At 47.0% G+C, this 27,829-nt stretch overlaps 6 protein-coding genes across 6 annotated transcripts; 2 read left to right on the top strand and 4 right to left on the bottom strand.

The window, feature by feature from the left end:
- Positions 1-1,009: 1,009 nt before the first annotated feature.
- ABOM_001781 (uncharacterized protein) lies at positions 1,010-6,247 on the bottom strand (the record flags this gene model as incomplete). Its single annotated transcript, XM_022528911.1, has 18 exons — positions 1,010-1,159; positions 1,215-1,523; positions 1,586-2,378; positions 2,427-2,573; positions 2,640-2,753; positions 2,811-2,992; positions 3,044-3,118; positions 3,168-3,313; positions 3,372-3,490; positions 3,547-3,579; positions 3,638-3,816; positions 3,888-4,031; positions 4,087-4,136; positions 4,212-4,660; positions 4,710-4,914; positions 4,976-5,703; positions 5,763-5,854; positions 5,921-6,247. 18 exons carry the CDS (start codon positions 6,245-6,247, stop codon positions 1,010-1,012), a joined length of 4,242 nt encoding a protein of 1,413 aa, XP_022393393.1.
- A 3,700-nt stretch (positions 6,248-9,947) lies between these two features.
- Positions 9,948-10,481, top strand: ABOM_001780 (cupin domain-containing protein; the record flags this gene model as incomplete). The annotated part of the gene is made up of 1 exon (XM_022528910.1): positions 9,948-10,481. The coding sequence occupies one exon, from the start codon at positions 9,948-9,950 to the stop codon at positions 10,479-10,481; it is 534 nt and encodes a 177-aa protein (XP_022393394.1).
- Positions 10,482-12,478: 1,997 nt separating this feature from the next.
- ABOM_001779 (fungal specific transcription factor domain-containing protein) lies at positions 12,479-14,647 on the top strand (the record flags this gene model as incomplete). Its single annotated transcript, XM_022528909.1, has 5 exons — positions 12,479-12,543; positions 12,606-12,969; positions 13,576-14,061; positions 14,126-14,340; positions 14,404-14,647. 5 exons carry the CDS (start codon positions 12,479-12,481, stop codon positions 14,645-14,647), a joined length of 1,374 nt encoding a protein of 457 aa, XP_022393472.1.
- Positions 14,648-15,504: 857 nt separating this feature from the next.
- ABOM_001778 (uncharacterized protein) lies at positions 15,505-17,326 on the bottom strand (the record flags this gene model as incomplete). Its single annotated transcript, XM_022528908.1, has 3 exons — positions 15,505-16,515; positions 16,612-17,000; positions 17,206-17,326. 3 exons carry the CDS (start codon positions 17,324-17,326, stop codon positions 15,505-15,507), a joined length of 1,521 nt encoding a protein of 506 aa, XP_022393471.1.
- A 174-nt stretch (positions 17,327-17,500) lies between these two features.
- ABOM_001777 (uncharacterized protein) lies at positions 17,501-19,016 on the bottom strand (the record flags this gene model as incomplete). The annotated part of the gene is made up of 4 exons (XM_022528907.1): positions 17,501-17,588; positions 17,641-17,966; positions 18,020-18,739; positions 18,822-19,016. The coding sequence occupies 4 exons, from the start codon at positions 19,014-19,016 to the stop codon at positions 17,501-17,503; spliced, it is 1,329 nt and encodes a 442-aa protein (XP_022393466.1).
- A 2,144-nt stretch (positions 19,017-21,160) lies between these two features.
- ABOM_001776 (uncharacterized protein) lies at positions 21,161-24,256 on the bottom strand (the record flags this gene model as incomplete). Its single annotated transcript, XM_022528906.1, has 3 exons — positions 21,161-23,280; positions 23,335-23,877; positions 23,941-24,256. Coding segments are annotated over 3 exons (2,979 nt in total), but the record flags the coding sequence as incomplete, so codon positions are not given.
- Between the last annotated feature and the right edge of the window lie 3,573 nt (positions 24,257-27,829).

Genomic DNA, 27,829 nt, shown 5'->3' with positions numbered 1-27,829 from the left:
AGAAAACACAGAAATGGCAAGCTCTTTCACCAGGAGTATACCTGTTGCAGACTATACCATGTCCCATCCCACTCGTATAACGAATTAGTCAACGCGTTGCATTTTCCGTGGGAGGAGACGGATGCCTTCGTGCAAGATCTGGCGCAGACTGGAGAATGCCAATCCTCCACAGGGGACGCAGCGACGAGGTGAGACCGTGTCAAGTGGTGCTAGCTCGTGAACCTAAACTTTGGCCCAGATCTGTTAGCCCCCAGGCCATTCGGGATTATTGATCCCAAATTATATAATCTTTTAGTTAGAGTAGTATAATCTAACTCCTGTACTCTAGCTATAATCTAATTTAACGGATCTTAATTAAATTAAGATATAAAATTTCTGAATCAATCTAGATATAGTAAAATTAAAATTAATTTATAATTAGTAATATAAATGATAATAGAATAATATTCTCTATATTTACTATAAAATTTAAAATAATCCTATATTTATCCAGCCCTCTAGTGTTCCCACGTAAGGTCTAACCTGTCACGAATAGCAAACATCGGCTCATAAGGCGACGTTGGCATGTTACGAAAAGGAGTTCCTTCAGCTAGGCTAGGAGACGCAAAGCTAATGCCAGAGGCCGTTTTAAATGGCGGAAATTCTGCGTAAGGAGTTGATCATCACTGCTGATGGAGAGATATATTTAAGCTTCATTGGGTCCATGTTGTGTAAAGTCAATCTAATAGAGACCTTGGTGTTTTGTACGAAGACTCGATTATAAATAAGATAAATCACGATTGACATACTACTTGTCTATATATCAACATATTAATTCCAATTAAATTTTGAAGTCCACCGTCTGTGTGAAGCTTAAATCACAGTTTGCGCCCCACGAGGTAGGAAGCAGATGATGAAGGCAGGGAAGACGCGCCTAAAATGAGAAGTGAAAGAAAATATAAAAGAAGGAGAGAAGAAACTATATCCACAGCAAATGAACATGAAGATGTGGCAGTGTGCGTCCTGGTGTTCAACCGCGCATCAAGGATTGGACCACATCATCAGGACTCGAAGCCTCCGAATAGGGCTTTCCCTCATGGTAGTCCCAAGGGGTGTACACATAGTCCTCTGGCCACCCCGCCTGGCGCCCGCAAACATACTTGACTTTCTCTAATACGCACTACACAAGAATGTCAGAGACCATTAAATGGAAGAATGGATGGGAGGAATCATACCTGGGACCATTTGGTATAGTCAAGGCATTCTGTAGGTTCGATGGTTCCGCCTGTGAAGTCACAGACTGGCAGGCTCCACCTCATCATTTGCCACGCAGGAATGTCAGCCCCAGATGTTTGGGGAATCCAACTGAAGTATGAGCCTGGGTCCATCGCAGAAATCCACTCGTTTGTTGTCTTTTGAATCAGATAGGCGGATCGAGCGACGTCATGGCCGTTGAATCCGTATTCGGACTGCAGTTCGGCAATCCCTTTCGGGGGCCGGATTTTGGGCGTATGAGCCGAGTTGCGTAGTTCGTCCTTGATTAGCTGCTAATGATTTAGTACTATAGTCCAACAAGTTTCCGGTCGCCATTTGGAGAGGACCATACCAGGAGGAAGGCACTGCCATCTGGGTTGCAGTACTTGAAATCTGTGCTGTCTTGATTCTCATCGATGTCGCCGTTCTTGTCACAAGGGTGGTATGCCGAACCATCTCGAGTGAAAATAGAATCATTATCGATTTTGACAACAATGACTAGATCCTTTTTCCACAGCATATTAATCAACGGCGCAGCAGCAAGCTTCCTAAGTTCCTCGCTTTTCGGCATCACTGGACTATCCTTGTTGAGGCTGTCAATACCCGCGAAATACCCGCTTTGCAATATGCGCGGTACAGAAGTGGGTAGGGTGACCCAATTAGGGTCAGCTGGGGGTGTAGTCAGAAAGAGTTTCTTGTAAAAAGCATCTAGACTGTTTGTAACCGCAGTCTTGATGTCGTCCGCTTTATCGCCTAGCTCCGCATACGTGTTGAACCGAATAGAGTCTCCAGTGGTTTCATCGAGCGTCGTCACGGCGGCGGCCCCAAACGTTGCTACCCCCGCAGGTATGCCTGCCAGAGAGTTTTCGAAGAATCCGGCAATGATACTTGCCACACCAGCTGCAAGAGTTAGGCCGGCGTCGGGACCAAGATCGCTCTTCGAGTCACCGGAATGTGAGTATCTGGTTACCATGCTGGCGGTTTTGAAGCTCATGCTGTTCCAAACTTCCCCCATGACGGTGTGCACAATCCCAAGGTACCTTGCCAAATTACGGACGGCATGCAGAGCCTGGACTCGGTACATGCGGCCATCTCGGCAAAAGTCCGAGTTGCTCAGGTTATCCACGGTACATTTCTCCCGGGGGCTAGCACATATGTTAGTAGCAGCGAGGATATTTGGCGGGCCAACCTACTTTACACAATCCCATACGTATTTCCCGTCATTTTTAAGCCCCTGGTAGGCGGAAAGGGCGAGGGATATGCCACCAGCCCCCCCTTCGCCACCGGGCCACTTAAAGTCACTGTTCGGATCGAGAGCAAGCTTCTGGTACCAACCAGCTCTGTTTAGACCAAACTGTTAGCTTAAACAATTGATTCCAAGTGTAGTCAAAGCCCTAGAAACATACGTGGTAATAAGCCAAGACCCCGCATCCATCTTGTTCCACAGCTCTTTATCCAATTGATTCATGTCACCGCATATGGCGTCTTCGCGAGCCTTATCATCGAGGGGCCAATGTTCACTGCGTCAATGGATCAGACTTTGGCCTCAGCCTGCAGGGCAAGTAATAGAAACATACTAATAGCCTTTAGGCGGTTCATCACCCGCATTGCCAGTCGGAGTCGGGGTGATTGGCGGCTTGCCAGTAGGAGTAGGCTGATCAGGGGGGTTGTATGGAGGTAGTCCAGGCTCCTTGGATGGGTCACCATCGTCTACAGCGCTGCTATCACTTCCAGGACAGGTATTGAACCATGTGTACGCCTAAACCAATCAGTTTCCCACGCTATCAAACCGGTATGCCAGAGAGCTCACGATGTTAGTGCGTGGTATGACATTGTGCATATCAGCTCGACCCAATCCACCAAGATTGGGGAAGAATAGATTTGCCTGTACAAAGTTAATCAGTTTATACAGAACTAATGAGCATGCCACTCACCCCTCTATCTGATCCTTGATATCGCGGGCCATCCAGGAGCTCCCACTTCCAACTGGATCCCGCGGTAGGAATTGGGCCTTTGTTGATCCAAACCAATGTATTGCCATTGAACTTGTCGACCCACAGGAAGTCAACACGACGATCACCTTGGATACAGTAAGCCTGCGTGATATAATAAAATGCTAATAGAATACTAGCACATACCGTCTACATCGGCCCAGCGATGATTGGCGCGGTCGTATCCCTGAGGGCGTTTAACTTGGCCCTGGGACTGGAAGTTATTGATACCCTTGTTTAACCATCCAACGGTTCGTCCATTCGGTCTGGTTAGTAGCAGTCAGTATCGCGACAATCTGAATAGGGGTATAATAAAACCTACTCCATGCACAGGTAATCTGCGCGACTGTCACCACTGATTAGAGTCAGTATTATTCTGGTCGGTGGATCGTAAGAGTATAGGTAAGACAGACTCCAAATCAGCTATCCTTACGCCAATATCATAAAGCCCTACTCCCCATCCTTCAGTACATTTCACGTTTCCGCTAATGATCCCTTTATATGTAAGGAAGCCACCCTTAATATCATCGTTCCAATTGTTGATCCACACCTCTGCCGTACCAGTCTCACGGTTGACAGCCCATATGTCGCACTGTAAATTATCCACGATAAGTATTAGCTATAACAGTTTATCAAGCGTCAGGTTATATTCTTTTTGAGTACCTTGCCGTCACCATCGAAATCAGCCAGATGAATACTCTTGCGTTCTCTTCCAATATTGAAGATTTCCGGGCCCTCCGGGACCCAGACGGGGGGCTTATGGATATTGCCATAGAGTAAGCCGCGTCCTGTAGGGGAAACCCAGATCTAGAAAGGAGTTAATACCGCTTGGACACACCGAAGGATAACAATATAGACGTACATAATCATCTGCACCAGTGCCACGCCAGTCACAGTAGAAATCGCCGTCGGCTGTTTGGTCATGTCAACGAGAGAAATGTCAAGGTATAGAAACAGCAAACCAAGGAAGGGGGACAGCAAACTCACCCTTTAGAGTAGTTCCACCCCTGCCTGTATTCTTCCATACATGGGTGTAGTGGTTGTAAGTCTTCGCATTCTTCATAGACTCTATCCACACGTAATCGGCACCACCTCCTGGATAAACCTGGCCGAACTTAATCCGGTCTCTGGCTCCCTTAATACCCATACCCGCGTGGGTAACACCAATTCGTCGCCATTCTGGGGCCAGACTACCCTTGCCAGAGCCACGCTGATTAATATATGTAGTAACCTTACCTTCTTCATCTAGCCAAAGCCAGTCGGACCGGAAGTCACCATTGATATCAACCAGACGGACACCTCTCAGATCGCCCATACCTTTACCAGTAAAGACGACCCCCAGGTTTTGCCAATAGCCACCAAACTCCTTTGTTGGGGCGTCCTTCTGGCCTCCATTTCTCCAACACTGAATATCACCGTTGTTCTTGGCCAGACAGCTAGTCGAGATGTTAGTCTTTGTTCCATATCCAAGTAAAGCAAACTTACTAATCAAGACGGCCATCGCCGTCAATATCACCGAGTCGTACGTTGGCTTGATTCAGATCTCCCCCAGGTGCAGCCCTGACCAGCCCAATAGACTTGAATTGAGGAGGGCTGCCGCCTTGGTTCATTGATGCATACATTGCACCTTCTCTACTGATACAGATGAAATCATCCAACCCATCATTATTCAAATCACCCCAATGTACACCTGATCCCACCGTTAAATTAAGAACCGAGAGAAGATCAATAATCGACAAGGGCTTACTCACCTCGGGCAAGACAATTATCCTTCACATCGATTTTCACGGGATTTCCGAATTTGCCGTTACCATTATTGGGATACATCCAAGTACCCAGACCGTCTCGAGTCCATACAAGCTCATCGAGAGCTCCCTCACGGTGAGCACCTCCCTGGTTAACCAGCTGGGCATAATTAACCCCGGGATGGGTATCTTCCTTCGAATTCGTGATCCCAATCTGTTTAATTTGTCCCATATGCTGGGAACTATGCTTATAGTCACCGTCATCCCAGCCACTCCCCCGTTGAGTTTTTACCTTCCCTCCGCTGTTTCCACTGCCGAACTTTTTCTCGCAGGTTGTATCGGCCCAGTCACTCTCTCCAATATCCTTAGGCTTTTGTAAAAGTCCTCGGGATTCTGCTTCCTGAATTGCAGCCCACCATACAGAGGCCATCTTTTTATATCCTTCATCGGTGGGGTGAGTCCCGTCGACTAGCTCTGACACTTGAATAAAACCATCACTCATCTCTGCCAAGACCAGACGGTCGCCTTCTTTAATACGCGTAGCTGCAATATTCCGATATTGCTCATTAATATTCAACACGTTGACCTGTGCCTTGTCGTCCTTATTGGGTAGCAGTGTTGAGAGAATAATGGTGGTTCCCGGAATTGCATCATAGAGACGAGTGAGCATTTTATTCATCCTTTCTCCCGCTGACTCAGGGTGGACAGGCTTAACAGCATCATTCGTGCCCGCACTGCGACAGCATACGATCAGTATACAGTGAGTATTAATCATGGAAGAGGTGAATCATACTTAATAAGAATAAGATTAGGGGCCTTGGGAATGGTCTTTTCAGCCTCTTGGGCGACCTCGTCAATGATCCAGCCGGAATGCCCTTCATTGTCCTAACCGCGTTACATGTCAGCTTCATAGACGAGTTTGTACGCCCAAACCTTTGACGACCTGCTTACATTGTCCTTCATATCGCCACTCTTGAGCGAGCCAACCATATTCACCTCCCATCCAGCAGATCGGAGTTGTTGGCGCAGCACTTTACGGTACCCATTTTTATCCGATGACTTGAGACCTGTGGTGATCGAAGCCCCGAGAGGCATGATCCGTAAGGGAAAGGGTTTCCCATCACGACTCCCGAGCCGGGAGCCAAGATCAGAGGACCTGTGTAGGTGAGTGTGTTGATGGCCATGATGGCCAGAAGGAATCGCCGACGTCAGAGCAAGCAGTGACAGACCGATGATGAGCAGATGTAGCATCCAGCTCACTCCAAGCCGGACCCCCATGATGATTATCGGGTGGGACAGTAGCCTCGAGGAAGAAGGCACAGAAGTAGGCGATTGTTGCCGTTCGCCTGCGTTATTTATATTTTTTGACTCCTTCTGCCATTACGCCCTAAGAGGAGGCAAGCACAGGGACCACTTCCCCTTCTTAGCCCTTTTGTCTCATCGTTTCAATTACACATCAATTGCACCCGGTGGGGTTTGTCTTGGCATTCGCCGATTTTTATTACGCCAAGAGAGCTCTTAGCTCTTGCTCTTGCTCTGTGTTCTCGTTTGTGAGTATCCGTGATGTTTTAGACCTACGCCGATGGTATGTTGAGGTAAGGACTATATGGCAGCAATAAGGACCAACAGGCTTGGCTTGAGGTCTAAACCGAAGTGGCATGGAGCTTGTTGCATAGTGGAGATGCCAAGAGCTCACGCTCCACGCGACCAACAATCCCCAAAGGGCCAAAGGTCATTCCCGATTCGCCGAATAATCGTGTCGTCTCGAAGTCTCAAGGGATGGACTGTGTCCCTGGTGAGACAGTTTCCACTTCTCATCATCTCATCGGCGGCATCCACCGCTGGCCCCCAACCGCCAAGCCAGCCCTAATGGCATATGTGTGGTTGCCATTCGCGTGTACCTGACATGGCGAGGTTACGGTGGGCTCGCTCCACAAAATTAGAGCCCTTGGCAGACGAACTACATCTCACTAATCCCCCTCCTAAACAGGTTTTTTCTTTACGACTACCGTCGTGGAAGTTCCCTTAACAAATCCCCATTCATTGACTGCAATAGTGATCAGATCCGACGTGGTGATGAATATCACTCCTCTCTGAGAGTAAATGCAGCGGCTTTACCATAGTAGTTACAACGTATGCGGTGTCTCTACCATACAATCATACAATTATACTTTTTTATTGATTGCTGAATCATATTTAGTCCACTGTCCTTATCACGATATCGTTGGAATTAAATTCCCGGCTGCTTTTATTATTACCCGCTTGGGTTGATGATGACCTTGCCCGGCAATGCGCTATATATAATCACACGACAACAAAAACCATGCAAGTACAATGTTTCCAGAATTTTATAAAGCATCACAAAGACTACGATCAATAGAATCAAGGAAGGAGCTAAGACTTTGATAGGCATCATCATGGTAAATGGCCCAATGGGGCATGCCGCATGCCGCTGTTAGATATAGGATGCTAAGTTAGGCTTCGTGTGCTAAGGGCCCTTTTGATACTCCGTAGTCCCTGCATGCATCTATCATTCACATGATTAGTGGGCCAGGACAAGGTGCTAAATGCCAAGCGCCATGGGCGTTCCCCATCTAATCAGGCCACATGGAGAAGCAACAAACTGGGCACCCAAGGTCTTCATCTCCAATTGGCACATGGCGGGTACTTCCACAACGTGGGACCGAAAGCTCTCGGCATTCGGGATTCAGGATCGCCTCGAGTAAGCTAATTCCGAGACTTGGCAATGCCTGGTGAGGCTGACTTGAGGATCAAGTAGCCATCATGCATCGGTCAATCATATGCCTGGTGCAACCTCGACAAAAAGCCCCGTGGAAGCCCCGTATAAGCGTGATGCAGTGCCAGGTGGAAACCTGTAAAATAGAGCCATTGCTGTCGCATTTGACTGCTTTTTCTATGTGGTATGAATGAAAGTGGTTGAACCACGTTGTCCGCAGCCCATATTGCCTCGTTGCAACCACGAAAATTGAGGATGCCGAAGACCCGTCGCAATGACACGCTGCTACTCAGGGGTTTTGGTGGGGACATAGGTTGTTTGGCGACCTAGTCCAGGCTGTATCATCTGGCTGCTCATTAAAGTGGATGGGACGGAAGGAGAAAATATCGAAAATCGCCCCCAAAAATAGCAAGACATGGTGTGGGTCGAAACCAAAAAACCAACGGATCCTCTTCGACTTGATTTGTGGGCCCTAAAATGAGGGTTGCAGCCAAGTCCATTAGTTGAATCGGGCCTGGGAAGAAATATTCCATACGAGAGCGCATATTTTAGTGAAATTAGGTTTCCCGGAGAATGGTTTTGCATAACGGTCAACATTATGAATGCATCAATTATGCATACCGGTTAATCTTGTTGGTAGACTTCGCATAACTCCCTCCAGGTGAATGCCGGATTTCGGATGATAAAATTGGGTCACATCGACTACCTGTGTGTGATATCAAAATAGCTTTTAGTTTGAACGCAGCCTCTGGAAAGGCATGTCTCAACCGTCCAGGGGGGTTTGTGTTATGAGCAGAGGCGTGCCTGTGCCCCTCTAGGTCTGAACTATATAGGTTGATAGTAGGGAATGTCTCGTTGGTGAGATACAAAAGACGTTTGCCGACATCAGAGTGTTGTAGACGCTAGAAAGCATTATCTTCGCAATACATTGTTTAAATAAGTATTACTCAGAAGCCTTTGAGAACATTTACCTGGTATATTTATATAAGCCCTGGCAATATCAGCAGAGAAGTCTCCAGCCCTAGTATTGAGATCGGGCCTTTGTAATCAATGTCGTGAAAGGCTTGGGAGAAATCAAGGCAAAATGTTTCGATACGATTGCGGAATAGCACACGACACACTTCCCCACCAATGTGCGTGTCGACTATGTCGAAAGCGAGTCCAAGGCCATGAGTACAAGTTGCGGGCTGGTGCTCGCTTTTCGTGAGGACTGTTGTGCACCACAATCTCTGCCGAAATGTACTGTACCCAAACATTTCGGGAAGTTTGAAAAATGCTAAAACCCGCGGTGAACCTTTCTCCCGTGAGCTACTTTACTGAAGGCCATGAAGATACAAGGCAGATTAAGTTGATCTTTCGAGCAACGGAACAGGTATAAGGGTAGATCAGGCTTTGCTGACTCCGGGTACGGAAGAAGTGTAGATAGTGCTGTAGAGGGAGACGATAAAGGCGATGCAGAACAAGACCTACCCACGGCACCAGGATGGCCATTCTTTGGGGTTGGTGGTATCTCCAGCTTTGAACCTGACCTCGAAGTTGGCTTCGTCTTGGTCACCATGGCCTTCTTTCTCATTCCCTGTCTCGAGACCACGAGGGAGGATGCCTCGAACAGCTTCACCTTGACCCTCCACACTCGACATGGTAAGTGGGTGGCGTGGGCCAGACGCTAGGATAGTGGAGATCTCTTTCAGTGTCCATGCTTAGTATACAAAGCTCGTGCCCTGACCCCAATGCTAACTGCATCCAAAGCCAAGAACCAATCACATACTTGCCAGTTGACATGGATACAAACCGGATGAAAACCACCCGTGGTTAGTTTTTGATTGGCTCAAGCACAAAGTCTTTCCTCGTTAGCTCCCGTCTTTGGACGGCCGGGCGTTCCTGTTCTCTCGTCCTTGGAGCCTTTTATTCCCACGTCAGATCGTCTCAACCTAATCAGAGAGAACGACCCCGTTAAACTCTTGCTCCCTTGCTATTTTCGATCCCTTCAGCCTCGCTCTCTTTTTCAAGTCGGCCCCCGAGAGCTTCTGACATATCCGCAGTCTCGTCAAACTAAAACTAAATTCTTGGGGCTGAACAAGTCCTGGTATAAGACCACGACGAAATGTAAGTTACAGGAAACACGCGAGACAATATCCACAGTGTTTCTAGAACCCCACCAAAGTCAAAGCCAAGAAAACAAAAATGGTGTTTAAAAAGCTAATTCTACTTGCCTCCCTTACAGTCAGTTGTCTTGCAGCTATGTCGACTCCGGAGCCACTTCCCAACCCACAGCGTGTTATTACCGACACCGATCTGGGGAGCGGCATCTCGCACTTCAATACGACTCTGGACGAAAGCCTTGTGGTCAAGCAGGATCTCGGAGGTTCCTTGTTCCGTTTGGGCTATATCACCGACAAGACCCCCAACACGCTCGATGGCACCGATCTCACCAACTACATTGAGTACCTGGAGAATGCCAGCGTGCCTCCCGTCACCCTTCCCGACGGCCGTGGCATGGTGTGGTACATCGACACACCGCCTGGTAAGGGCAGTCCTTTCCACCGCACCCTCAGTTTCGATGTTGTTATCCAGGTCGCGGGCGAGATGGAAGTGACGCTTGAATCTGGAGAGAAGCGCATCCAGAAGCCGGGTGATATGCTTATCCAGCGCGCTACGGCTCACACTTGGAGAAATGCCAGCAAGGACAAGTGGGCACGCATGGTTGGTGTCATGTACTCAAGCAACCCTGTCGTACTCAAGAATGGCACCGAACTTGGTCCTACTGGAATTTAGTCGTTCTCTTAGCAATAGTATCATGCATCAAAGCACCAATCTTCGTGATATGTACACCCGTTGTTTTTTGTCTCAATATATTGACATAGCCATAATCAAGCAACCAAGATGATACTATCTAAAAATCCATTTCTCCGATCTCTAATTCGTATATCTCTAGGTTGTATCTGCGTTTCGTCATTCAACAATACCTTATCTGTCAATGGCCTCTAGTAGTTGCAACACTGGTATCAGGTAGATTGCAAGGTCTCGTTCCAATCGAACATGCTGATTATGTTCCATCTGCTACATCTCATCCAACATTCAAGCTAGTTGGCGTAACATTCGACGATACATGGGCCGTATCAGGGTGGCTCCCTGTTGGCCGTCAAGAGTAAACCGTCCGAGAGCCATGGGAGGGAGATCCTCAAGGGCTGCAGTTAGAGAGGCGTTAAAAGGAGCCACAACAAGGACACGAGGTTGTGCAACGTTTTGCGGCGCGCTCTCAGTGTTGCTGTCCCTACTGCTCCGGCTATACCCCTCATGCGCCACAAGGGAGGTGACGGCCGGCTCAGTGACATTATTGCTCAGAAACCCAATTACATTCTCAATCATGTGAAATACGCGGTGTATGTGGGTTTCCAATCAAGGTCGGCATGTCTTGACGCGTTCCCAGAAAGCCATGCCTTGGCTAAACAGCCGAAAACTGGCTTCCACACCCGACTTGTCATTAATTGGCAGCGCGTGAAGTTCCAGTGGGCTGCTGTCCACGCAGAAACATGACGATTTCGATCTCTGATTTGACAAGCGTGACTGCCGGCGACTATTGTACGTTGCACTTCTTGATGCATCCATTTCGGATGGCAGGATCCGTCAAGCACGGTTTGAATAAATTGGTAAGAGAAGGAAACGAAGGACAATTATGCTGACGCCACCGGAAAAACAGAACTTTACTGAACATGCAAATACTAATTAGATATGGCTATACCTGTCTCCTACAATGCACCGTGTGACTACGTTCCTTGCGCAAGAATTTGGGCTATCACCTCATAGCATAAGTCCTAAAGGAACATAAGACAATACTACTATTGATTATAGGTAAATGGCTCAGCCGAGAGAAATACTGACATTATCCACGGCCGAGAAGCGAATACGGGGCTGAAGTGCGACCATTGGCCACAAATCATCTTATTGGTATCATTTAATTAGACTATCTACTAGCTCTAAGTACGACTAATTATTAGGATAACCTCTTCTACTATGTCTAATCGTGCCATTCCCTACAGCATGGCGGAGCATGCTGACGAGATGTAGATGTAGGTTCATCAAACTGGCTGTTTGTCCACTTATCAAGCTGCTGTACGGCGGACTAAATCGAGGTTCCGGACAATGTAAGATTTCACACCGAAATATTTTTGTTTTACATAAAGCCACGCACTTTCTAAATCTACTACTAGTACCGGCCCCTAAAAATATTATTAGGGCTCACAAATATAACTGCTACTCCTGAAATACTAGTATTATACTAGGATCCGAGAGAATCTAAAGGTCTAGCACTGATATCTTCTAACAGGGTGCTGGTGGTCTCCAAGAATTAAAGAAATAGAATTGACAGTAAAAAGACTTTTCGGGCAGTAAAAAGGCGGTAAATAGCTCGGAATCGGACTAGTTAATAATCCAGAGCTTTATCCTATATATAAGAATTATAATTGGTTGATCAGTAAAGTGGAGCTCTATAAATAGATATAATTGCTCAATAGAATAGTGCTTTGGTATTGGTAAAGCTGGTAATATTTTATATTGTCCGAAATCTCGATTTAGTCCGCCGTCCCTAAAGAGCCGCTACAAGCGCCAAGACGCCCACGACAACGTCTATACTTTCCCCCCTCTTCACCCTCCGTCCCCCGCCGGCGTTCCTTTCGGACTCTTCTTCCACACCCACGTACATCGAGAGATAGAGTCTTGAAAGAAATGAGTGCCATACAGAATATCTCGGTAAGTTGCCTCTGCTGGCATTGATGCCTGACTCGACCCACCCCTCACTTCAAACCATAAATAGTGCGGTCGCTGCCAATCCAAGAAGGTAACCCGATCTAGTCTTGGCAATTCCAGCTGGACAGATTAACTAAAATAACAACCGGCTAGGTACGCTGCAATCGAGTCGCTCCACGATGTGGCAATTGTGAAGCGGCGGGAGCTGAGTGTGTCTACTTGCCTCGGAAACCCCGATCTAAGAAACAAGCGTATTTGTCTACCTAAAAGGCGGCTCGACTCCACCAGGAAACTGATAAGATATCGCAGAAACGAACCACTCGATAAACGTCTGCTTTTAGAGATTATGGACCGTCTTAAACGTCTTGAAGAACAAGTCGGTCTGGAAAACACTGCAGAGACTGAAGATAATGGTGACGATTCCATGTCAATTTCCTCTGTCGGTTCAGAGGCCGCTCGGGCAATATCCATAGACAAAGACCCGGCTCAAGTCGTCCCATCCGTGATTCGAGATATTGTCAGTCGGATCAAAGATGAAGGCAGTCGATCTATGCTTCTCTCCAACGTCTTTTGTCACCTCCGACACGTTGACTCATGCTATTTCGAAAACAATCGATGTATTAAAGCAATGACCTCTGCTATATCGGAGATTGAATCTACACAGAGTACGCAGAGCGCCCAGCCGCTTGGGGACCCGGTTATCCCAAAAGACCTAGCAAAGAAAATCATCGAAAGCAAGTGACTGCACTCCCTTATAGCTGTTGATGATCTAACATCCTTTCCAGACCACTACGGCTCTTACCAATTTCCAGGCTTCGAATTTCCTCTCGAGAAATCTTTCTTATCTTCAATCCCCGACTTAATCGAAATCCCTCACGTCCAACTAGATTGTAAATCTCAAATCATCTACTACTCTGTTCTCCTTCGGGGCATTCTTCTGGAGCCCGAACCCCATCCCAGAAGGGGCAGCATCATGCGAAATCTATATCTAAAGTGCGTTGCATTAAGTGACGACTGGATGAAGAATATCCAAGATAGCCCTGTCGACTTCTTGGCCGCATCCCTCATGGCAAGCGCATCACATATATTAGATCTCCAACTAATAAAACTAACAAACCAATAGACGTCAACAGCCCTCGAAGGCTATAACACAGATCTAGCGTGGAAGGCGTTCACCCACACATGCAGGATATCGAAGACCCTAGGCTATTTCTCCGTCGACGAAACACCAAGTGAAGGGCACAACCAACTCTCCACACCAGCTGGCACCCCACTGCACGAAGCTGAAGTCGAGCGGAATCGCAAACGCTTCGTCTTCTGGCACATCCTTCGAACAGACTGTCTTTTCCGAAAGTCATTCGGCAAGCCAACTCTCATCCCCACAGGATCGTGGAAAGTCCATTTGCCCGATCCAACAATCAATGGCGTGGACGATGAATACTCGCGCTTTATACAAATTCATTTCTTGATTTCAATGCGGCTTGGTCTTATTGTTAGGAAATATCTCGATTGGATTGATAGTGGTCCGGATCCGGACCCGATTTCGCATGATTCTATTATTCATACTTATATCGATGAGGTGCAGTCTATATTGTCGGATTGGGATACGGTGCGTTATACCCTACTCTAGCAGCATGACAGCAAATGAAATGCTGTGCTAATAGGAATAAAAGGCGGGCCTTCTTCGAACAATATCAAATCATATCGATTCCTGGCTCTGCATCGACGTGCTGGTCGGTAGCTATGAGATACTTATTGTGCTGCATCTGTCGAAGAAATGTCATCATGGTCATCTCTTACCACATCAAGCCGTTAATCTGGCTAGGAAGTCACTGAAGATCTTCCAATCGCTCCTGGGGTCCACATCGCATGCGTTCTGGGGAATCAGGTATAGAAAGCCTCACATACCCATTCACGTCATTGTTGTGTATATTATTAACCGCATGTATAGTCCTATCACGATGTACCAATTCCTCCCCTTTTTTATCCTTTGCTTAGACATCATAGAGAATCCAGACCATGAAAACCTCGATGAGGATCTCGTGTCTGTGACTTGGGTATGCGATTATGTCGAAATGGCCGCCGAGGGACGGATTGAGCTGAAGCCGGTCATTATCCTCATTAAAGCGATGGTCACTACGTGTCAACAGACAAAAATGGGCCGTCTTGTACAGTCAGGTAGTACTGGTGAATAGACAGTCCGTCGATGTCTTTACACCTTCCAGAATTTCCCTTTGAGCCCAGATAGGATATTAACAGCCATTGAGAGACACGATCTACATATATTGTAAATATGCACATCACAGCCTCGATGAAGCTAGTCCGCACTCCTGGAATCTAGCTGACTGTGTTTACTCCTATCCTGGAAGGGGGAATGGGGTGCACCTGGATCTTATTTGGGATAGGTCCTAATCCAGAAGGGGTGAAACAAGATAGTGTATTGGAATTGGGGTAGGGCCTATTTGGCGGGCGGGCGGGTTTAGGATCATTATACATTGAAATTAAACTTTCTATATAGACTGTTAATAGATCCCCCAATCAGATTTGACTCAATTTTAATCCAATTATTTACTGATATATATAATATTAGCTGTCTATTTTACAGTATGTTAATTGCTTAGGAAAAGATATTTTTATTAGTATATATTTTATTATAAAATTTAGTTAGGATTGGCTATAGCTGACAGAATTCCCCGACTATTTTATATATACTGTGTCTCTATCAGTTTAGGATTTTATCGACTAATCCAGAAAAGATGAAACAAAATAATATATTAAAATTAAACTTTCTATACAGATTGCTGATAGATTCTCTACTTAAATTTAACTCAGTTATAGCCCAGTTATATTACAGACCCTGGTCTAGTGCAGCACTGTCAGATAATATACTGACTACAATAACAATAGAAGCGGTAACTATTATTAACTGTAGAATATTATCCGAACAATAATATCTAAGTATATAAATATTATAGAATATAGAATATTATAACTATAATTATATTAAATATTTCAATATTAAAGTAAATAATAATAAAAAAATCTCTCCATATTAGTATAGTAAATCATGCTCGGTCAAGGAGAGTGCCAGGCAGGATGACAGGTTCTCGAGCTCTCCTCCATATGTGACTTCCCCATCCCAAGCATCGATTGCGGTTGCTTTCGCCTGCGAAACGCAATGATCACGGATCAACTTGTGGATGAACATGGAACTTAGTTGTGGCACATGACTATTCCATGTCTGGAGTTGCTGGAGGTCCTCAGGACTGATGTTGTTGACATCACCAACCAAGCGATTCGATGACTGGGTCACTTGTGTGAGGATGTGTGCGAAAAGGTTCAGAGTTCTCCGTAGCTGAGCCTTTGGAAATACCTTCGCATCATAGACCGCTTCTACATGAACGTAACCGTTGCTGGCTGGGGTACACAGTAGTGTCAACCCATATGTGTCCCAGACCGGTCGCGCATTGACATCTGCAAAGTCTCCAAGGATACTAGACTTTTGATGTAGTGGTACTTGCTGGATCACAAGAAGGGTTTGGAACCTGCAGGCTCTCGCAGCATCGTCTCCCAGCTGGCCAATGTGCTGCAGACCATACTGCTCAAACGGAAGTGCCGAAATCAATCGTTCTTGGAGCAACAGGAGCTCTTCCTGGAGGGAGACGTTCGGTCTCAGTTGGACTCTGAGGGGGAATGTTGTGATCGTAGGGCCTGCCATCTTATCAATTACAGGCACCGGAGCACCGCGGCCAGATACGGTCAGTCCGAATATCACGTCATTTGAGCCGGTGTACCGCGCGACGGTCAGCGCCCATGCCAGCCGGATGCTATTAAACAGAGTGATGTTAGTGCCATTGCTTAGAATCTTAACATCTGTATGCTCGAATTCGGTGGCAGTAGGGGTATATGTTGGGCAAGGTAGGGATGGAAACTGCTCGCCCTCCAAACCTAAAAACTCGGCTTTCCAGTACTTCTCAGCCTCCGATGTCGATTGCCAGAGGTAGCTCACAAATGGGCCGAATGGCCATGCAGCCAAAGAGTTTCCATGGTGAGCGAGGTCGACCTGTTCTAGGAGCAGGGAGACTGACCACGCATCATATATACAGTGGTGCAGAGTAAGAACACAGCGGCTCGGACTCTCTGATGAGCTATGAATTACCGCTAACCGTGCTAGGGGCTGACCTAGCTCCATCGGCCGAGCTTTATCTTGGCGTAGATACTCCTCTAAATCATACTGGATGGAGAAGTTGAATTCCTCACGCACAACGACTTGGAAAGCCTCCCCATCAGGGCCTTGTACGATGCGGGTCCGCAAAAGGGGATTCGCCTCAAAGGTTGCTCTCCATGCTAGTTCTAATATCGGGATAGTAACGTCGTCCAGCAGCTGATAGACCCGCTGTGAAATGTATGTGCCCGACCGCACACTACTCAGAGTGATTAAGTCCTGCTGCATAGGCGTGCTTCGGTATACATACTCAATCTGCGACTCAGATAATGCGCATTCTTTGGCGGAAAGTTCAACGATTTCCAGTTTTCTCACTTCTCCGACTATTGATTCGAACCAATTGTCATTGTTGACCCTAATGCTCGCCTGTTCTACTAGACACTAGCTTGGCTTGAGCGGACAACGCTGAGTGAGAAAAGATGTCACCGAAGGTCAGAAGAATTCCTATCTCTTCTGCTGCAGCAACAAGTTTCATAGCTGTGATTGAATCACCCCCTCTCCGGAAAAAATGATCATGTCTTCCAATACTCGTGTCTCCGAGTTCAAGAACGCGCGACCACAGCACCGCTATGCTTTGCTCCTCTTCGGTTTGAGGGCCTTCAAGTGTGATGTTTGATCCTGTACAGCAAGCGACATTTTCCGCAGTCATGTTGGATGCGACACGGTGCAGCGCCTGGCGGTCCTTTTTACCTGACCGATTCAGGGTATTTGCAGTATTGAAACAACCACCGTTGGAATCATATATCGTGGCACAGCGTCTGCTAGGCACAACTCTATCATCTTTAAATAGTCTGGGCCCTTCTCCAAGGACCCCAAGAATGCCTCATTCCCAATCGCCTGGATCGTGGGGCTCAATCCCAGAAACACTGTCAATTTTGCGTCCTTTGTGCTTGGCAATGAGACCAGGTTCACTACCACATCGTGAACCTCGGCATCAGGCATTTCTAATAGAGAGCAACTGACGTGCCATTCGACTTCCTCCACTTCCAAACGCTGGCCGTGCACTTTAACAGTGTTGTCCTTCCGGCCCAAAAACCGAACTGTCCCGTCATCTGTAAACTGAGCAAGTTCTCCGCTCTTGTAAAGCCGGCGGCCTCGATATTCCGGGCGAACCCTCTGCAGCATCGCGGAGGAACGACTCTTGTGTTTTTTTCGGTGTTGTTGACATAACCTCGTGCAATAGCTGTCCCCTCGATAACCAGCTCTCCAATGGCCCCAATTGGAACAAGCTTATCATGGTCCTGAGGGTCGACCAGCCAAATTGCAGATGCAACCCCGCGCCCAACATTCTTTAGATCCGAATCAACACCCGGATTCTTTCTCATGAACGAGATGCTAACACATTCGGATTGTCCACAGCCATATTCACGTTTACTTTGTTCGCCCATATTCGGAGACTGGCACGGGACATGGGCTCCCCAGTAAAGACCAGAGTCTGCAGATTAGGGACCTTCTCTGGACTGAGCAAAGCGGCCACAGATGGGGTTAGGTTGGCCCAATTAATGCGATATTCCATCATAAATCGTGCTATGTTGTTGACCCAATCAGGTTCAGATGGCACACAAATGCATGCTCCAAACATGAGAGTAAGTAGGACATCGCGATGAATGACAAGAAATGCATGACTGGAGAATTGGAGGACTCGGGAACGACTATCTAGGCATAACGATTGCCCTGTAGTTCTGGCCCAACTACAAAACGCTCCATGTTCCATTATAATTCCTTTCGGTTTCCCAGTGGGGCCGGGCGTGAATACCACATACAAGGGATTATCAGGACATGCAGAGATGAGATTTGACACATCTTGTTGCTCACGGAGACATTCTGCATCTTCCCCTACCGCCACAATGTTCTTCGCCAAATTCTGGGCGGCTGGAGCCAAACCAACGCTGGCGAGCACAGTCGTTGCCCGAAGTTCATCACATATGAGTTGCATTCGAGACCGAGGATAGGACGGGTCGAGAAGAACGTAGGCCCCACCTGCCTTGATAACCCCTAGAATGGCGACAATGAACCATTTTGACTTTTCAAAGTATAATGCCACAAATCTTTCCGGCGTAACCTATACTGGTTAAATGAGCTGCCAGATTAGATGAGAGCCGCTCAAGCCCAGAGTAAGTGAAATTTCCACCCGGCGCATTGACAGCCGGCTTTCCTGGGTTCTCTGGAACCCGCTGCGATATGGCGCGGTGAACACATTCATCATGCCATATCGGTAATCTTTCATTCCATTTCCGGAGGATACTCAGATCGTGATCACTACAAAGAACCAAATCTCCAATACTTGTAAAGGGCTGGTTCACGATGTCCGTTGCCGTCTTAGACACGGTGGCTGCCATGCCTTGAGCCTCGATGCCACTCAGTTTTGTTTTCCAATAGCTCAATCGAGTATTTAGCTCATTGTGCTTGTTCTCAACCGTCAAAATAATTTTAATCTGCAGTGGCCTAAGCCCAGGGCTTATGATCATTCCTCACTCGTCGTAATTGTACCCACGTTGATTGTATCGTGGCCTTCCAATGTTTGCAACTCGCACCGGGAGTCCATGTTCAGAAACAAAAGCGTGTCGCTTTCCTTAGTATCCGGAATACCGTTGTGATTCGGTCATATGTCTTCTCGTGCTTCGATACATCGATTATCGGAATATTCCGCGTGAGCCTTTCCTGGCAGACAAGCTCCTCCCAAGGCTGTCCATGTCCAGTGGTTCTATGAAGGACGCGTCGAAAGCTAACAATGTCGGAACCAGTATAACTTCCCAGCACTATGCTCCAGATGACATGCATCACTCGATTGAGAGAGATGTTATAGCCATCGCAAAAATTCGTCTAGGCGAGAAACCTTGAGGGGAACATGCTGTAGTTCATCATCAAGATTAGCTTTCAGTGCCAATGTCAACATATTTGGGACTAAAGAACGACTGACCTCAACTTGTTTATCCATTTTTGTTCTCCAAAGGAGTACAATGTATAATGTTGAGATTCTATCAAAGCCACAACATGAGCCCGAAGCCGTGGCACTGAGCTTTATATTGATATCTGCTCGTCTCTCCTCATACTTCAGCCTTTGAGTGTTCACACGGAAATTGTTTCGACAGCCATAAGATGAGTGGGGCCAAGAAGGATGGCTGCTCTTTCTCTTTGCCCAGGTACCGGTGTATCCCTTACAGTTAGTGCATACAAGCTATGCAAATAAGCTACCTCACCGCTGGTTGCCTAGGAGCGACGATGTGAAGATCCATCATAGCAGGGAAGTCCGAAATTCCGTCCACCGCAAATCCCAACGTCACAATGGTGGTTGGCTGAGGGAGGATATTTGGATTTACCGTGGGACCTGCCGATCTATCCCAAATGAGAGATTCTGTATGGTTGCTGGGCGATTAGGGCCATGTGGATGTGATAATATCGAATGTACACTGCTGAGGATTGTGGTATTGTAGTGGGTCAACCCTTATGCTTCCCCCTACCCGTCCCATGATCCTATTATATGCATATTGGAATAGATCGCCTGCTGTCGTGGTTAATTCGATGATACAAGCTCTCCATTCTGTCATTGGCCTTGCCAGCCTGCAGCGTAGGAATGCATTGGGAAACGACATTACCTAAGATTCTCACGATTTGACGTCCGTGATTCGGCATAGTAGCGGTGTAACGCCGACCGCTGCTTACAGTATGGGCACGGCACCAAAGTAATAAAACATTGGGCTTGGTTGAGTTTAACTATCCTTGTGGGCAGCTCCACCTCTCCTTTCTTTGGAAGTATGCAGTAGCATCAAAACTGTGCATGGGTGTATCACTATCCAGCTGCCGGATATCAGCATACTTGGCATCAAACCATATCCCTTGCGCCTACCATATGCATTGAGTTGCAGTATTGGGCAAGAGTTATGGCACATCAATTACTCAAAAGCAAGGTCAGATCCTTGCCTCAAAGGATCAACAATTCCATCACACACCAGTGGTGAGCAAGTGGTCCAAGTATGTATCTCCTTGCATATCCCCTTGTTCTTCCATCATGATGGCGGGTACGACATTCTCATATCTTGACCGAGTTGCTGTGGAGAGAGACTGAATATGTCGTAGAACAGTATTTCTTCTATGGTGTACATTCCGTTTCATTCGACGGCCAGATAGTGAATAGACAGACATAGGAAGGAATATCAGTTTGATATATTCTCGGGAGTCGCAGGGATCGCAATTAGACTACTGTGTACATACCTCACTCAGTCCAATGGCTCCATATAAAAGCCTATCTGGCGAATAACCCATCGATATCCTAGAATCATTATCCTAGGGGCAGAGTGGCATAACCTAGCCGCTGTAACCTAGCCATAACCCAAGCTAACCTTGCCAAGCACCAGTCTAGCTAGGCACATGTATTTTAAAATCTCAAAAATAATTATTCAAGTATCTGTAAAAGTAGAAATAATAATCAATATATGGCCGAGGATAAAAGACCAAGGTTTCGGTAAAAATCATTGGTTGACTATTAGCCAGATTTAGGCCGCCGTATGAAAGACCTGTTAGCGCCACAGAATTCCATATAGGCAGATTCCACAAGCCCCATATCCAAGCCAGGATTTTCAGATTCTCGCACTTCCAAGCACCAGGTTGTAAATGGACCAACCGCAGCAACACAATTTATACCAATATCCTTGCGCGATTGGTTGCCAGTCCACTGATCCTGCCAGGCATTGGCGGCGTTAAGTTTGGCATCCGCGGTAAAATCACACTTGTTCTTTACTTTAGCCGCATCGAACTCGAAAGGTATGGTCATCGAATCATGAGAAAAGTGAAACCGCTTATTGGACTCATCCTCAAAGAGGTCATCCCCCATGTGTCGGATGTGAACTGTAACACGCTGGCGGCCGTGGGTGTCAGGACACACCTTGGCCCCCACCAACCACAGTCGAACTTCGCTCAGGCGAACATCTGCTCGAGGCCTGCCAAATGGCATGGCTTTCGGTTGCAAAGTTATGGAAACTTTGTACACTTTTCCCTCTCCTTCTTCCTCACATTGACCCGTCTTCAACGTCTCTAGTTGCGCACTCGTAAGGCCATAGAAGAGGCCCTGCTTTGCTTCCGTATGTGGCCAGATCGAACGGACGTTACCTGCATATCGGTGGAGAATGGCTTCAAATGCATTATCGAGTTGCGTCCAATGGGAGCGCAGCTCCGTTGAGGATCGCAGGGGCCCCGGCTGGTCGAAGTTGTAAGACGTGTCCAGACCCCAGTACATGACGGCTCGACTGGCATAGTAGAGTCGCTGCATCAGCTGAAGCGCAAGTTTGTCTTTCGTTCCCCGCAGCCAAAAAGATACCGCTGGAATGGTGGGGTCCAGCTTCAATCGCTTTCCGCGCAGACTGGAAGCCTGCTCTTGGGCGTGCTTCCTGGCGCATCGTGCTTCCACGAGCAGCTGGATTGATGAATTGTACCCCACAACGGCATCGTTTCGTTTCAGAATGATGTTTTTGTACTCCTTCAAGGCCTTGTTCACGTTCTTGCGCTGATCTTCCGGAATACATTCGCTGAAGTCCTTCATCAGTTTCTCAATGTCGCTTATCTTCGCCATCACTTTCAGCGCCTTCGGATCGCTTATTGAGATTGTATTGTCATTGTTTGTTTTCAATGCGGCTTCCAGGGATTCCAAGCTACCGGTACATTCAGCAAGCTGGCGGATCACAAATTCCTCCTTGAATTCTTTCCCCTGGCCGTCGTTAATGGTGTCATGTTCAATGAATTTGTGGATGTCAGTTGCCAATTTCCATAGCTTTCCCAAGCTATCAAGGTCTGGCTTCAACGAGGTCAACGATGAGAATCCATCGATGAGAAACACTGGATCGTAAACGTGGTCAAATTTCACGTGGGCCACTTCAGTCCGCACTTTATCTCGTTTCTCCTTGAGTTCCACCGTCAGTAGACCGATCCTGACGCCCTTTTTGTAAATTTCACCATTTGGTCCCGTGAGGAGGTTAATAATCGTGCTGGCTTCTGTTTCTGTCGTTTGCATTTTCTCGATGCCATTGTCAAGAACGGCACGCAGATCGACTGACTTTTGATCAGCCTGTTGATATTCCCTTTCAAGGTTTTCGATTTCCCGGAGTACCCCGAGTCGTTTGTCGATCGAGTTGGCGTAGAAGTCATAGGATAAGCGAGGCACCCAAGACTGGCTGTGTCCGAACATGTCCTGCCCTAAGAGTAATCGGTTTCGACGGCTTCTGGCTTGGACAGCGACGGCTTTCAGCTGGGATTGGGCGTTTGTTGTGACTTGATAAGTATTCTCCAGCATATCTACCGCCTTCCACAACCCGGTAGACTCATCGGTCTTATCATCAATCGTATCAACTATGCGTAGGCGCTTGACTAAACGGTTGTATTGCCTGATCAGCTCGGTGCGCTCTGTCCACTGAGCGCTAAAGAACTGGTTGTCGATCTTGTTCAGCAGCATCTGGCATTGTTCGGGAAATATGTACGCTTGGCGGGTGTTCAGATCGTTCTTGGTCCCCTCGAAATCCAGGAATTGCTGCCATGATTCTCCCACTTTTCCTTCCTCACCTCGGGGACCAGGGTCTATTCCTGGTCCACTGATTCCTCCCGGTCCGCTTGCGCCTGTCATAGTCAAAAACGGGGGATGTTAATGTGGGAAAGACGAATATGTCTTACCTGCTTTGTTGTTTCTCAATGTCCACGTAATCCTGCGTTTCGTCTTAATGATCGCACTATCCATAGTGAGATATAGCGTGTCGAGGAGGAGGTCGAGCTGGGATCCACTGCTTGCTGATAATTCTCCCATGATCCTCGAGATCTCCTCCAGGTCTGTCGCAACATCATGTTGACTTGCTATCTGTGATAACAATTTCTTCAAACCCTTCACATTCTCTTCGGACATGACCGGAGACTTTTTCACAAGCTGCAAGTTCTTCTTGATCTGATCAAGGACTTTGGAGGTGAGGACTTTGACGTTTTCTGTCTGGCTCTTGGCAGGCATGCGCTGAATAGTATCGACAAGGCTCGACAACACCGAGCCCAGGGAATCGTAGGCGTTGAGAGTCTTCCGCTGCTCTTCATTCAGGAAATTGAACAGTGCCTCTGATAGGTCAAGCTGCAACAGGCTGGATACTTTCTCAGGCCATGGCTGCTTGTCGGTCAGATTGAAGGTCGACATCGCTTCCGCCGGCTGACTACCAACGATAATCTCGATGAGACCTGAAAAGACAGATCAGCCAGCCATCGATGCTCTGTTCTTTCGGGAGTATCATGACCTCTTACCTCCATTGCCGGCGTTTCCACCTCTGCCCCCTTTCTTTCCCTTCGCACTCGTATTCCCTCCACGCCCACCGTCTCCACCATTGGCATAGATGTCAACATTGTCCAAATCGCCTGCTGCCAGGTCTTGGACAAAAATCCAGATATTTCCCCCATTCATTCCCGGTCCCCCAATGCCTCCATCATTATCGGTCTTATTATCCCCTACCTTTCCTTTATCCCCTGACACGTCGACTGTAACTCTCTGGGAGACGAGGAGGTTGTTACAGAACAAGCCAAGGTTTTTGCCGGGGAGTCGGACGTTCCCAGTAATCTCGATCTGCTCGGCGTAAATCAAGCACGTTTCCGACGAGAACCCAAATTCCTTTGAGATCGTATATTTTTTTGTGGTGTCCAAAATGAGAGTCAGGTTGTTTTTTTCAAAGAAAACATGATCTCCATTCGGGTAAGTGTTCGTTTTTCCGGGGCCCATCGTGACCTATAATTAAACAAACAATATGCCAGAGAAGAAAGCCCCAAAAAAAAGTATAGAAATGTGCTTTCAAATATGCTTTCTGGTGCTAGGAGTGTGGTGCAATTGTCCCAAGTTAACATATTGGCAATCTGGAATTTATGGATAGTGGACGAAGTACTAAGTTCCAATATGATGATTTGTCTGTGATTTCACACACCGCTGCTTGTGCCTCCACGAATGATATCCAGAAGTGTGGCGGCTGCGATCTACGCATTGTTTGTCGCACCCGTCCCTCCGATCCCAACTTGATTCGACTCCATTTCAGCTTCAGCCACCAAAGTGTGTCGGCTACCCCTAACTGCGTTATTATTCCCCACTATGCAGCCTCAAGAACGACTATTAGCTGAATAACCGAATTGATGCTGAAGGGTGGGACTGGAGGGAATTAAACGACTACGTGTTCCCGCATTGCATTACAACTATGATGTCGATTTACGTGTGGTCAGACCTTTTATGCAATGCTGACTCTTGATATCACGCCCAGACATGCATAGCTTCACCCAACAGGGTTCTCCCTGCCCATAGGAGGACCATAGGCCTTGGTCTAGGATATGAAAACACATCTTTTTTTGTGGAGATGAAGCACGCTAGGTATGCCCGAGCCATGGTGAATGCATGCTAGCTACATATTTGTAACTCGCCTGATCATTCCGCATTGACATGTTGAATACAGAACAAGTAGCTCGCTGTATTGCTATCCCCCGGTCTGTCGACGCTAATATTCCTAGCGTGTTGTCGGGAATCTAGCGCTTTGACTAGTTGAAGAACCTCGAGATAGTTCTGATCATAGTACACCTACGTGTTAGCTAGATACGTAGAAACAGGAGGCAGCAGATATTCTAACCAATGAGACTGCTTAGCTTCGCCAAAGTGCGCCGTCCAGCTATTAGGAGTCTTAGCATGAACAGGCCGTGGTTTGTGAGTAAAAGCTGACGCGTTTTCAAAAACTGGTGAAACCCACCTTGCCATTCCATTTTTACCCTGCATATGCCACCTCATCAAGAATGCTGGGATAGTACTGGGATTGGTTATGTCTTTTCCAGCTTGCATCGCGTCTCACTCCATCGCTTCCCTCTTTCTCTGCATGGCGCGCAGATTCCGGACTTGTACTCATGGGTATCGGAGAGGCAGTGGTCTTGACATAAATATGACTACACCCTCACCTATGACTGTCAAACTACACAGCAGGATTTCTCAATCACTCGTTCCTGACACCACCATGTCGGTACAAATTCCCTTCAAGGATCTGGCTAGGGAGATGGAAAGGGGACGTACAACGAATGGTTACGACGTGCTTGTAGCATACTCGTCGACCAAACTCAATGCCTTCTTACAAGCCCGCGCTGGTCAGCTCAGCCTTAAGCCTGTGCATTTTGAGGTGGAAGGCCGCGATCGGAACGGTTCCTTCACGTTAATCGTCCATCTCGAATTGAGTGGTCCCGTTCTGGAATTCAAAGAACAGAATGTGTACCTTACGTTTGATGTTGGCGGATACACAAAGTACACGGACAAGGAGAAGGCAGAAGATTTGCCCCAAAAACTTCAGATAGTTTTGAATACCGAGCTCTGTCATATTGCTGGTAGAGTGGATGAGACAGGGCAGTTCAAAGCGACGACCAACGCCCATGGACAGCCGGTCGATTCCAAGCCTTCTGGGGAAAAGGTTGTTTTGGGACCCAATGACAACTCTGCCCGAGGCGTCTGCATTGATATGTCGAGGGTTAAAGCCAAATTCATAGCCAAGGACGATGCCGGCGATGATGCAAAGAACATGGTCAAAGAACTGAATGCTGTGAGGACAAACATTGAGAGCCATTTCATGGCAGCATCGTCCGTCGAGTACTACCTAGCTGGAGCTTCTAGAAAATCCAAGTCACATGATCTTGTGCCAGAAACATTTAACTTTTCCATTTCTGCGGGCGAGGATGAAGAGGCAGCCCTGTGTCTATGGATTGGAGTCAAGGGAGGCCTCAATAACAGCTCAAAAGATCCAAACTTTCACCCTGGTGACTATGCACGGAGCCCAATACCAACTGGGAGCACAGCGAGCATCGTTATACACCATGATCTTCTCTGGAAAAAGTTCCTACTGGTGAGTGGTCTTTCTCTCTTTGTTCTACCCTACAAGTGCTAAAAGCCCGGAATAGGAAAACCTCAAGAAGACATGTCAAGAGTTGACAGTAGAGTCCAGTACAAGTGAAGGTGAGGCCATATCAAGCAAGTTCGCACGATCTAGTCAGGGCATTGGGAATTAATTATTCGTTAGATGCCTATCGAGCAGAGTGTGACTTGAACTTTTCGGATTATTACCAGCCGCGTGAAGAATTTGGAGAGACCATTGGTTCCTTCTTAAACCCTATCAGGCACCAGAGAACGCGCAGTGAAATCAGGTTCTCAGCAAAGCGTAAAGAGAAAGAAGAGGAAGAAGAGAAAGAAAAGAAAGAAGGTAAAGAAGGTAAAGAAGGTAAAGAAGGTAAAAAGGGAGAAGAAAAAAAAGAAAAAGTGAAAAAAGGGGCTACGGTTTCGATTCATCGTGGGGTAGCGACAAGTAGCAGCCATGCCGCAGCTATTGTGTACAAAAGCGACACTCAGATCATCAAGTGGTCGGAGTATTATGATCAGGACGCCTCATGGGGAACTGTCGAAGCGACTTTTGAATGGGCGATGAGAGGAAAATGGTCGAATGCTGTCAACGACGGAGCAAACCCCAACACTATTAGTTTGGATTGGGAAAATGACAAGGAATGGTCCATCAGCGGCAGAGTGACGTCATCGAACAAGTCGATGGGTAGGTTTGGTGGGTTCCAGGAATTCCTTACCACTTCCAAGTCGTCTTACGTCCCTCCCAATGTCCTCAAAACCAACGTTCCAGTGCCCAAAATTGACATGTCTGTGTGGGACTCATTGAACTACTTCCTCACGACAAACTTGCTTTACCCGGGAAGCCAGATGTTCAAGGCGCACGAGATCGGCAAGCAAGATAGCAAGGGTCTGGCGGTTCCCTTTGATCTGATACTCACGGGTGATCTCAACACGACTGCTCAGTAACCACTTTGCTAGGTAGAATACAACTTACTAAGTGTTCTATTCTAATATAAGAGACAGATTTAGGGCAATTCTTAACCACCCAACAACACTTATATATATTTTTCTTTATATTAACCATAGGCAGGCCTAGAAATGGTCCGGTCTCGGCTAGAGTGGCATAACCTAACCATTGTAACCTAGCCATAATCTAACCTAACCGGGATTAATTAGATTAAGATATAAAATTCCTTAATCAGCTTCCAGTTAAATTAAATTAAGATTAATTAATCTCTTAACCGCAGTTAACTGTAGACTAGAATAGATTAAATTATAATAATTAGATTAATAACT

This window comes from Aspergillus bombycis (genome assembly GCF_001792695.1).
Source record: "Aspergillus bombycis strain NRRL26010 chromosome Unknown contig00007, whole genome shotgun sequence".
Taxonomy (NCBI): domain Eukaryota; kingdom Fungi; phylum Ascomycota; class Eurotiomycetes; order Eurotiales; family Aspergillaceae; genus Aspergillus; species Aspergillus bombycis.
The sequence above is the reverse complement of the archived record's forward strand: the minus strand, read 5'-3'. Positions and strand labels throughout refer to the sequence as shown.